Below are 12,997 nucleotides of genomic sequence, written 5' to 3'. Positions count from 1 at the left end.
TTTCTTATCAATTTTTTTTTACCCAGATGCATGTGTCTTAGACTTTATTTTTCCTACAAACCTCTATGTTACGCTGTTCATAGCGTCCTGACAAATTAATTATGAATCTATCAGTTTATAAGCCTTATCATTCAGCTAATGAGTTCAGGAGTAGAAACATAAGAGTTACAAACTTTATCATCAGAATGAGTTCAGTGACGTATTTGAAGAGTGTGAATCAAGTATATAAGTTTTCCCCAATCCAATGGAAAACATCATTGGGATCCTCACCAGTCCCAAGAATGAGTATCTGACTTTCATCAGAACCCCATCTGAATGGAATGGAGTTTGAGCATGAGGACCTCCTCTCTGTTAATTGTCTATCAGAATGCCATAGATAGTAGAGTACAAAGCTCTGCTATCTCCAGCAGTCTCATTAACAATGAGTGGAGCAAAGGTATGCATACTCGACACCTGCTCCATTCATGTAGCGGTCTGCATAGGTCCTTTCTTTGAATTGTTGGTTAAAGGGAATCCGGCACCGACATCAGGGGCTTATCTACAGCATTTTGTAATACTGTAGATAAGCCCCCTATGTAACCTGAAAGAGAAGAAAAAGGAGTTAGATTATACTCACCGGGGGGCGGTCCGGTCTTGGTCCGATGGGTGTTGCTGTCCGGCGCCTCCCATCTTCTGACGGTGACATCCTCTTCTTTGCTGCCTGTCGTGGCTCCGACGCAAGCCCACTGCTCTGCCCTGTTGAGGGCAGAGCAGAATACTGCAATGCGAAGGCTGCGGACCTCTCCGGGCACCTGCGCACTGCAGGACTCTGCTCTGCCCTGTTGAGGGTAGAGAAGTGCGCCTGCGCAGGAGCCATGGCAGACAGTAAAGAAGAGGACGTGACCGTTAGAAGATGGGAGGCGCCGAACCGGACAGCGACACCCATCGGACCGGACCCAACGCCAGGGTGAGTATAATCTAACTCTTTTTTCTTAACTTTCAGGTTACATTGCATTACAGAATACTGTAGATCAGCCCCTGATGTCGGTGCCGGCAGCTCATAGTCGAAAAATGGGGTGACAGATTCCCTTTAAGTCCTCTAGTGATGGGACTTAGGGCACAGTTTATCAACTTTCTAAAAATCATTTAACTCATGGAGACCATAGGGGAAACAAATACATACAAAGAAAAATTACTGTAAACCCCAACAATATATAACTTGTCATGTATCCAGTGGTCAGTGTTGGTAGTTGGAGAACATTACTTTCGAAGAGCATTAATTTTTTGTAGTATGTTCAATCTCTGTATATACATTTTGCCAATAATATACAGATGTATTTTGTAAAAAATCCAATTTTTGTTTCTTCCCTTCAGTTTTATAATAGAGCTAAAATAGATCAGCATGGAATGGAGTGGGACCCCAGGATCGGTTTTACCATACATTCCCCTCACGATAGCCTTCAAGAAATTGTAATGTGTGAAACTGAGGTCAAAGGAAAACATTATTACTCGATGTTCTGGAAGCAAAACGTAGGTAAGCATGAAATATTGTTTTGGGGCTTTTCATGATCTATTTTAATCTCAATTCATTATGATTGCTGGCATCTTAACAATTCTTTTGTAAAAGACTTTCAACATATGTTAGCTGTGGTGTTTCCAGGATCAGGTTCTGTTGCCAGTTTGTGTCACCTCCGGTTCTTTATATTTCAGAACAGTTAATCATTGTATCAAATGTTATACTAGTTAAAGTTTAGAGTTGGGAAAAACAGCTAGGAATATCTTCTAATGTTTTGGCAGCTCTAATTTTACAGCATATGGAACAAATAGTCAAATATGTAATTTTTTGCCCAAATCCTCTAATGGGTTAACGTGATTTAAAACAAAAATATACAGAATTTAAAATATTCTTTGCATGCTTGTTCTCGCTGAAATAAAGACTACATATGTAAACTACAGTTCAGCACCCCAAATTTCCGTTTGGGATTAGGCACACGGGAGCACTGGCAGAAGGCAGCAGATTTGGGATCATTCACATAAAAAAAAATCAGAAATATTAGCGAAAAAAGACAAACTGCTGACTTATCCAACGTGCCACTCTTCTGTTGCGCTATACTGCATTAAATAAATGCTTCTAAATTTGTTGAGAAAACAGGCGCAGGAGAATTATCGAGTTTCACTAACCAAATTCCTACTAAAATGAATGACAAGCGAGGAAATAGAGAGTGAACTTGATACTTATTGCTCAGTCCTTGGGATTTAATCATAAGTTAGTAGAATTCATGGAGCCCCCAAACAAGAAACTTTGTATTACATTTTGTTGATCAATTTCATTTAGATATACATATAGTGGCATGTAAAGTTTATGCACCCCTGGTCAAAATTACTGCTATTGTAAGCAGTTAAGCAACTTAAAGATGAAGTAATCTCTAAAAAGCCTAAAGTTAAAGTGACACATTTTGCATTTTAGTCAAAAAAAATCCTTATATGTTTTCATCTTTTACATTTTAAAAATTACAAAAAGGAAAATGGACTGGTGCAAAAGTTTGGGCAGCCTTCATGGTTACTTCTTATTTTTGTATATCTCATTAAATCTCTGAAGAACACTCACTTCTGAAACTTTCACAGCTTGTAAATGCTTTTTGTAGCCAGCCAAGATTCTTTCAATTATTGTTTGAGGGATTTTCATCCATTCTTCATTCGAAAATTCTTTCAGTTCTGTGAGATTCCTGGGTCGCCTTGCATGCACTGCTATTTTGAGGTCTAGCCACAGATTTTCAATTATTTTCAATGATATTCAGATCAGTGGACTGTGAGGACCATTGTAAAACCTTCAGCTTGTGCCTTTTGAGGTAGTCTATTGTAGATTTTGACACGTGTGTAAGATCATTATCCATTTTTAGAAGCCATCCTCTTTTCAACTTAAGCTCTTTTACAAATGGTGTCATGTTTGCATCAAGAATTTGATGAAATTTCATTGAATCCATTCTTCCCTCTTCCCATGAAATGTTCTCCGTGCCATTGGCTGCAACACAACCCCAAAGCATGATTGATCCACCCCCATGCTTAATGGATGGCAGGATGTTCTTTTCCTGAAATTCTATGCCCTTTTTTTCTCCACACATACCTTTGATAATTGTGGCCAAAGAGTTTTATTTTAACCTCATTGGTTCACAGAGCTTGTTTACAAAATGCATCAGGCTTGTTTAGATGTTTTTTACCATACTTTTGATGCTCAATTTTATCATGAGAATGCAGTAGATATTTTCTTCTGATGACTCTTCCATGAAGACCATATTTGTGCAGGTGTCTCTGAACAGTAGAACAATGTACCACAAATCCAGAGTCTGCTAAATCTTTCTGGTCTTCTGCAGTCAAGCAGGGGTAATGATTTGCCTTTTTTCCTACAAGCATCTCTCACTGAAATTCTGCTTTGTCTTCCAGACATTATCTTGACCATTGTTCCTGTTAACTGCCATTTATTAATTACATTTAAAACTGGGGAAAGGGCAACTTGAAAATGCTTTGCTATCTTCTTATAGACTTCTCCTGCTTTGTAGGCCTCCACTATTTTATTTTTCAGTGTGCTGGGCAGCTGCTTATTAGAATTCATGGCTGCTATTTTTTGGCACAAGGTTAAGGGCCCGTCACACTAAGCGAGATCGCTAGCGATATTGCTAAAGCGTCACCGATTTTGTGACGCAGCAGCGATATTGCTAGCGATATCGCTATGTGTGATACTTACCTCCAATCGGCTCCCCCGCTGGTTATTGCTGATCGCGCGAGAACGTCCTGGGCCGTTTCTCGTTGGCCACTTCCTGTTGGGCTTCCTGCTGGCACCAATGAGCGACGCGTGGACGCGGGCGGGAGGACGTCTTCATCGCCGCGTCTGACAGGTAAGTAACGACCGCCGACAGCTGCTATGTCTCTGGTGAGATCTGCCTGTTTGGCAGCTCACTATCGACCATTTAGCGATGCACCAGCGATCCTGACCGGGTCGTATCGTTGTCGGGATCGCTGGTGCTTCGCTAAATGTGACGGTACCCTAAGAGAAGGCTGGGTTTTTATGAAGCTGGGAAATTTGCATCCCCTTGCCTTACTAACGATGATAGTGAACAAGCCATAATCCTAACAGGCTAATTAAAGTCTGAAACCTTGGTTAAAGTTATCTGGACACACAAATCTCCAAGCGTGCCCAAACTTTTGCATCAGCCTATTTTCCTTTTTGTAATTGTTAATATGAAAATATATCTATTTTTTTTGTCTAAAATACAAAGGAAATTTGTCATCTTTAACTCTAGGCCTTTTAGAGATCATTTCATTTTCAACTTGCTTAACTGTTCACAATAACAGTAATTTTGACCAGGGGTGTCCAACAGGGCCGGACTGTAACTAAAACTCAGCCTTGGCATTTGAAGTTGCACAGGCCCACTAGTCACATGGTGACTATATAATATCTTTGTACACTTGTAGGTTACAAGAAGTGAGAGGACATTAACACGACTATATAACATGTAGTCAGAGCTGTGCCCAGTATTTTAGCTCAGTCCTATTTATTGCTTTTAGGTACAGTACTCCTCCCAAAGCTCTGTCCCCTTTTGTACGCACGATCACAGAATTCCTGGCAGAACTGCTATCCATTGGGCAACCAGACCCCCTGGGCATAGCTGCCCCTATCATACCTCCCAACTTTTGAAGAAGGGAAAGAGGGATAAAGACTGCGGCGCGCTGCGCACGCCGCCCCGCAAATTTTAGGCCACGCCCGACCACACCCATTTTGCAACTAGTCACACCTATGTCCACGCCTAATCGCACCCATTTAGCATTGCCGATCACACCGACTGGTACTGGGGGCACAGTGGCTGACATTATGGGCACACTGACTGGCACTAAGGAAGAGAGAAAACAGAGAGAGGGAGAAAAAAGAAAAAAGAGAGAGAAAGAAAGGAGAGCGAGAGAGAAAGAAAGAACATAGAGAGAAAGAAGAAAGAACATAGAGAGAAAGAAAGAAAGGAAGAGGAGAAAGAAAGAACAGAGAGAGACAGAGAAAGAACAGAGAGAGAAAAAGAAAGAAGTAAATAAAAGAAAGAAAGAACAGAGAGAAAGAAAGAGGAACGAAGGGGAAAGAGAGAACAGAGAGAGAGAAAGAAAAAAGAAAGATTAGAGAGAGAAAGAAAGAACAGAGAGAGAGAAAGAAAATGAGGGAAAGACAGAACAGAGAATGAGAAAGAAAGAACAGAGAAAGAAAGAAAAAGAGAGAAAGAAATAAAGAAAGATTCTATAAAGATACTATAGCAGCCCGGCTCCCATTGTAGTGCCCACCTGAGCCTCCCGATGCAGGACATATCATGATCCGCTCACATGGCCGACATCCCTGATTCCAAGGTGATCCTGCTGTCTGCGCTGTCGGAGGAGGACACGGTGATGGATCTGAAGCATTCCTGGTTCCGTCACAATCTCCTCAAGAAATTATCTCATTTCCGGTCAGCTTCCAGCACATCACTTCAGGTGGAACGTCATGTGTGTGTTTTAAAATGCTCCTCGGGGCTCCGCCATGTACTCCTGTGTCTGTGGGAAAAGCCCGCTTTGTATGCTTCGTACACACTTGGCTCCGCTCCGTACATCCCGTACATATATGGCTCCGCTCCGTACATTCCGTACACACACGGCTCCGCTCCGTATACACCATACACACATGGCTCCACTCCGTACATCCCGTACACATATGGCTCCACCTCGTACACACGCGGCTCCGCTCCGTACACCAAGTACACACATGGCTCCGCTCCGTACACCTCGTACACACACGGCTCCGCTCCGTACACCTCGTACACACACAGCTCCACTCCGTACACCTCATACACAAACAGCTCTGCTACATCTACAGTGTAAACCCCTCCTGACCCCACACATACGGTATTTACCTCATCCAGCACCATGCCAACAGCACAGCAGAGTCTTGCAGACACCAAGAGGCAAGGCTGAGCGCACAGGACCTGTGATGAGGTCACAGGAGGGGCGGATTCAGGGGTCACATGATCAGGGGTCTGGATAAAGGCTCCTGATTATGTGACACCTGACTCCTCCCCTCCTGTGACCTCATCACAGGTCCTGTGAACAGAGAAGAGAGCAGGCAAGCAACGCTGTGAGTGGCTGCGGGGGGGAGGTCTCATGCTACGGCAAGGATGGGGTGCGTGGGGGGGCGTGGCTGCTTATCTCCCTGCAGTGCGGGAGGGTTGGAAACTATAACCGCCGTGCCCGCAGAGGGTCGGCGGCAGGAGCAACAGCCAGGCCAGTGGCCGCATCAGCTGGCAAGCGGCCAGATGATCGGGCGCTGCTGCCTGCGGCCCACATGACAGCGACCCAGCGGGAAAATGCCTGGTTGGTTATATTACCAATCCTGGCCTAGTGTCCAAATGTTTACATGTCACTGTACTTCTCATGCATGATTAAGGCATACAAAGAACTAAGACTAAAAACAGAGTATAATAATGGCATATTTCATAAATTCATATTGGTACTTCGTAGGGTTGTTGGGTTTGGGAGCTACATTCTGAAATAACTTGTTTTCTAAGATAATTAGATTCTCTGTTTAGTATTCTTATCTGTAGGGAGAAAAAAAAGAAAGAGAAGCGCAATATAGTCTTTTATTCCAGAGTACAAGTCCTGTGCTTCATTATCTAGACGACTTATTGATTTGAATGAACTCGAGTAAAGCTTACGTTCTCCTGTGAGGATGCTGCAGAAAAATTGGACATTTATTGCCAGGCTTCCTCACAAATAACAGATGATCAGTGTAGGGGGGAATAGGGTTTGAGGCAACAGGGGAACACTTTGTTTTCTGCTGATTGTGACGATACTAACAAGCAATGCAGTGAACACCCTTAATATTGAGGCGAAATAGGGTCCTAAAACCATAAAATAGAATTGTGATAGTAGTTGACGCCAATAATCTCATTCCTCGGTGGCTCACTACAGGAAGCCTAGATTTAGTGAATTGTCTTGGCACTGTTGTGAGGAGCTTTGTCTATTTCAGCCTGCATCCTGTTTTGTTAGGTAAAGAAAATTATTGATGACCAATTAAAACCCCATACGATATATTAGCCTCCTGGACTTTTGTGATTGCGACATGGGCGATTGGGGTTTAACTGCAGTAATCTTGGGAATGTCATATTTTAATTGAGAATTGAGGCAGTTTTGGTGTCCTCTTTTTTTCCAAAATGAGTACTTTTATAAAAAATAATGAAGAACTTGTGCCATCTTCTTATAAGATTATTCAGTTTCCCTATCCAGTTGGGCTAAACTCTCTGTGTCATATTTGACAGTGACCGACAGAAGGTTGGAGACCACTGCCATGGAGGCTATGACCCTATCACTTCATTGTCAGCAGACAGATTCAGGCAGATATATGAACAGGGGTTTACTATGTGTACAGCCTCTTTATTCTAAAGAATAATTATATCCAATTAGGCACTCATATGGATTATCATGATGCCCCATTCCCCATGAATCATCTGGTATAAAACATAATTCCTATTACTCATACATAGGAAGTGCAGAAAATAAGATAATTTAATGACTCCTTAGTTCTCCTCCATCTTTCATAACAATTTGCATATTTTATTGCAGTTACAAGTGAAGCGAAAATTACCATTGTGGAAGCAAAAAGTTCCACTCTGCTGGCTGGAGAAACACTTAATTTGATCTGCACTGGAGAAGTCCCATATAATGCCAGGGTGGCCATAGAATGGGTGCAAGAAGGAAAGGTAAAACATGAAACAAGTCCTTGTGGCTACAGTTACAATTAACAATATCTTGTTTTAAGTGTGTTGTAGAATTGTATTACAGTTTACATGTGCGTAGACATAGTGCCTTGAAAAAGTATTCATATCCCTTGAACTGTCCAGCATTTTTTCCCATTATATCCACAACCTTAAATGTATTTTATTGGGATTTTATGTGGCATACCAACATGAAGTAGCAAGTAATTGTGAAGTGTAAAGGAAACAATACCTGGTTTTCTATATATTTAAAAAGTATAAATCTGGAAATTGTGATGTGTGTTTGTTTTCAGCGCCTTGTAGTCTGATAGCTCTAAAGAAAATCCTGACTGACTAATTTCCTCCAAAAGTTCTATAATTAGTAAATTGAGTCCAACTGTAATTTATTCTCAGTATAACTACAGTTGTTCTGTGAAGTCCTCAGAGGTTTGTTTGAGAACAGTAGGATCAAACAGCATCATGAAAACCAAGGAACACAACAGACAGGTCAGCGATAAAGTTGTGGAGAAGAGTAAAGCAGAGTTAGGTTATAAAAAAAATCCAAGCTCTGAACTTTTCACGGAGCACTGTTAAATTCATCATTCAAAAATGGAAGACATATGGCACAACTGCAAACCTACCAAGACATGGCCATCTTTCTAAACTGACATGCCAAGCAAGCAACCAAGAAGTCCATGGTCACTCTGGAAGAGCTGCAGAGATCCGCAGCTCAGGTGGCAGAATCTGTCCACAGGACAACTATTAGTACACTCCACAAATCTGGCCTCTGTGGAAGAGAGGCAAGAAGAAATCAATTATTGACAAAAAGCCATAAGTCCAGTTTTCAGTTTGCAGAAATCCATGTAGGAAACACAGTGAGCATGTGAAAGAAGGTGCCCTGGTTAAATGAGACCAAAGTAGAATTTTTTGGGTTAAATGCAAAAAACTATGTGTTACTGAAAACTAGCACTGCACATCAATCTGAAAACAACATCCTCACAGTCAAACGTGGTGGTGTCATCATCGTGCTGTGGGCGCTTTTATGCAACAGGGACAGGGAAGCTGGTAATAGTTGATGAGAAGATGTAAGAAGTAATACAGGACAATCCTGGAGGAAAACCTGTTAGAGTCTGCAAAAGACTTGAACGTAGGTTCACTTTCCAGCAGGAGAATGACTCTAAACATACTGTCAGAGCTACAATGGATGGTTTAGATCAAAGCATATTCATGTGTGTGAATGACCCAGTCAAAGTTCAGACCTAAGTACCATTCAGAATCTGTCGAAAGACTTGAAAATTGCTAATATTTTTTTTTATTATTTAAATTTCTCCACTTAAATTTAAAAATAAACAAAACTGGTACTGCTATAATCATACTGGCCTGGAGAATCATGTTTCCCTGTGAAAAGAAACTCCCAAGAAACAATGGTGGCTTGTATTTTATTCACCACCCTTGGAATTTTCTTCCTAATTCCTAGTACATTGTATGGTAAAATGACTGTCATCCTTGGAAACTACAAGCTGTCCTCCAAAAAAACAAGACTTAGGCAAGTTTCACACTAGCATTACCAAGCGCAGCGCTGCTGCTAAGCTCCGTCCCCGGCCGCGCCCCCTCCGGTCAGCTCCTCCTCTGGGCACATGACGCTGCATGCGACCAGCGTACCCTATATTTAGCATTGGGTACGCTGGCCGTGCGCTGGTATGTTTTTGCCGGCGCATGCGCCCTTTTTGCGCTGTGCCGACGTGCGCCAAATGCACTCTGTTGCATTTTTGTGCGCTCAGCAACATTGCAGTGCAACAGGGAGGACTAGGACCTACGCATTTCGACAGAAGTCTTAATCATGGTCTTGCTACCTTTGGTGAAAAAAATAAAAATGTTATGGCTTTTGGAAGAAAAAACACATGGGCATAAACTAAAATTGGCATTGGCGGGAAGGGATTAATTGAAACCTTCATCTCTTGGTTTGGTGTCCCTTTAACTAACTGGTCCTTGCTGCTGTGGGGTTCAGTGGTGGCCTCCCTGCTAACAAACATCCTCCAGTCTACTAACAAATTCATGTCTTGATTAGGAGTAGCAATGACATGCCCAGGAACCAGTACAGGAAAACATGATTGTCTAGTTAAAAGGTTGGTTAGTTGACTAGTTATCCTGCTTCAAAAAGCTACATCTGCCTATAATTCTATAAGAAAATATAGCTGATGATGCATTCACATCAGAGATGTTGGTGAAATCTATTACTCTACAGTATTTGATGAATAATAGAAACATATAACATCTTATTTCATTAGTTATTTATAAAACATAAGCAAACATAGAAAAGTCTTATGTAAACAAGCAGAGCTGTACAGAGTATGACAATGGTTAATGATTTAAAATAATGTCATTTTGCTATAAATAATCATTAATTAACCTACACGTATTAATTCCCTTCAGGTTTTGGATTCTACGAAAACACATTTTGATATGGGGAATGGATATGCGGGAGACAGGCTTCTACAAATTAAAAATGTGACAAGGAAACACAGCGGAGTGTACATTTGCAGGAACAAGTTTTTTCCCCACGTGGCCAAAAATATTTCAATAACTGTTTATGGTATGTATAGGAATAACAACAATAAAAATGTAGCAATACATCATATTGGTATGAAAAAGAAATCTTATAGAAAAAACGATGAGACGAGCAAAAAAAAAGTGAAAGTTTTGATATATACGATATTCTGATGAAAGTGTATGTTTAGCATCTCATATTTATAAGTACAGTCTATATAGCACAGTTCAGAATCCATGTCTTCAATGGGCCCGATTCATGAAGACCGGCGTTGTGAAACATTAATTGGTTTCATGAACAATTAGTGTGTTTGATAAAGTTTGAGCAAAAATCAGGGTACACAACATAAGATACTAAAAAGAAACTTAATGTTTTAATGGACATTTTAGAGCCCCCTTTGTGTAGTATCTCTCTTGTAAGCACAGAAGCCAACAGTTCTGCCCTTCAAATGCCATTTAATATTTGAGATCACATGAGGTTTTGTTTCAAGTCGAAAATGGTTCCACAAGGTTATAAGTCCTAATCGCATGGCTCCATGGGGAATTCATTGTGCAGCATTATTTGAGAAAATAATGTAACATTCATTATTACCGTATATCCTTGGTTTCCCCATTAGCAGAATGTGTAATAACACAGTTTTGAATTCCATTATTGATCTACCACAGTCTGTCCTAAACCAAATAATCAGACCGGCCGCATTCCTCTCACTGATACCAAAGGAATCTGCAGCCACCGTTTTATACATTTAGGAAAATAAAGCAAATAGAAGGGTAGTTCTGTGGAAGAAAGATAAAAATCACTGTAATAACATGGAATGGCTCGCCCTATTGATTCTGCCACCCAAAATGTTTATGTGAAAGTGAAGTCTGGGACTGTTTCTCTACAGCGGTCATGCTGGGTTTCTCCACTAACACTCCAGTTTAGTGACAATCATGTTTTCAGAAAATCAGATTTTATTCTCTCACTTAGTTATTTCCTTGCATTAAAATTCTTCTCTTGGTAATTATGCTCTACCTGCAGTGGACCTCGTTACCATAAACCTAACTTTTTAAGTAAGACTGTTTGTTCCTTTAAGGCCGGGGTCAGACTTGCGAGAAACTCGCAGGAGTCTCACGTCTCAATACCCGGCACTGTCGCCAGCACTTGGACCAGAGCGCTCAGCTCCATAGAAATACATGCAGCCGCACACTCCACTCCCGAGTGCCGGCGGCAGTGCCGGGTACTGTGACGCGAGACTTGTGCGAGTTTCTCGCAAGTGTGACCCCGGCCTAAGCTAAAGAATAGATAACTAACAACCAGATATATACACTACCTATATTTTCATAATTGCCAAAGTTATATTGTTAAACAAGGTCAAAATATCAACAAAACTAATTTTTTTTAATCAATTATACAACCTTCAATACTTATTTAAAGGGGTTACCCAGCCTTAGGCTGCAAGTCTGCAGCCACTCTATGTGACTGAAGACTTGTAAACCCTCACATCGCATGCACTACGCAGCATCAAAGTGAAAACAGCACAAATCAAGGGACAGGGACGTTGATTCCAGTGATGTGTCATTTACAGGGCTGTGTGTTGTATTTTTGACAAATACCTGTTTTATCTGCCGCAGATATAGCAGTTCTCTAATGCTGAGCTCTGTATAATCCCGCTCACACCACTGATTGGCAGCTTTCTGTTTACACTGCGCATAGGCAGAAAGCTTCCAATCATTGGTGTGAGGGCGAGATATACCAAGCTCATGAATATGAAAGTATACATGGCAGCAGATTTACTAGTCCTCTAGTGATAATTTCCTGATGATAAAACACTGATTTATCAAAACTACAGCAAGCAGCCCAGTAAGTGACACATGTCTGTAATCAGGAGCTCTGTCTCTTCTTCCACCAATTCTATAACCCAGACATATAGAGAGAGCAGAGAGTTACAAGATAAGGCAAAGATGAGACCAGGGCCCACTAGGCAGCACATCGATAAGACACAATCACCATCACTAGAGTTGAGCGACTTTTGGTTTTTTAGGGTCGCGTTTCGTTTCGTGAAACCCGACTTTTCCAAAAGTCGGGTCGAGCAAGATCGTCCGATTATAGGGAAAAGTCGGGGTCGTCCCGAAACACGAAACCCAATGTAAGTCAATGGGGAATAAAAGTCGGCAGTGAGAGGAGGACAGGAAACACACCTACAGTGCCCATTTGAATGCCAAAAGCATCAATTCTTCTTACTTAAGCTTGTCAACCTTAATTAACTTCATAATACAAGTTACGCACTGAAAAATGGGGGTTATTTGGCTAAAGTTGTGGGGGGGGAGGGCTGGCTGCAGGTTTTCATGTGCCCTGGGCGAAAGAGCGCCCCTTTAACACATACCACAACTCATCAATGATCATGCTCCGATACGGCAGAGAAATAGCGGTATAGTGCAATGAAAAATACTTCACTTTTTACATCTCATGACGAGGCCCATCTATTTCTCCATACAGAATCATTGGTCCCATATAATGTTTGAAACAGTATATGATGAGCTCCACATAATGCTACAGTATATGTTGGTCCCCATGGATGAAGCTCCACTGTCTTATGGGCCCAAATAATGCTCCAAACATAATGGGCCCCATTTCTAATGCTCTAGTGTATAATGGGCCCTGTAAATGCTGCTCCAGTGTCTGATGTCCACCTTTGGAATGTTCCAGTGTATGGTGGGCCCCATCTATCATT

At 41.5% G+C, this 12,997-nt stretch overlaps 1 protein-coding gene across 1 annotated transcript in view; it reads left to right on the top strand.

Annotated features, from left to right (window-relative positions):
* LOC141050884 (vascular endothelial growth factor receptor kdr-like) overlaps nt 1-12,997 on the top strand; it is a 261,295-nt gene that overhangs the window by 103,886 nt on the left and 144,412 nt on the right. The window contains exons 5-7 of the mRNA XM_073547555.1: nt 1,354-1,513; nt 7,606-7,742; nt 10,170-10,329. Coding sequence (XP_073403656.1) covers nt 1,354-1,513; nt 7,606-7,742; nt 10,170-10,329 — 457 coding nt within the window. The remainder of the gene's footprint in view (nt 1-1,353; nt 1,514-7,605; nt 7,743-10,169; nt 10,330-12,997) is intronic.

This window comes from Dendrobates tinctorius, unplaced genomic scaffold (assembly GCF_039654945.1).
Source record: "Dendrobates tinctorius isolate UK_male_01 unplaced genomic scaffold, ASM3965494v1 ptg000154l, whole genome shotgun sequence".
Classification (NCBI taxonomy): domain Eukaryota; kingdom Metazoa; phylum Chordata; class Amphibia; order Anura; family Dendrobatidae; genus Dendrobates; species Dendrobates tinctorius.
This window is presented reverse-complemented; position numbering and strand designations above follow the sequence as displayed.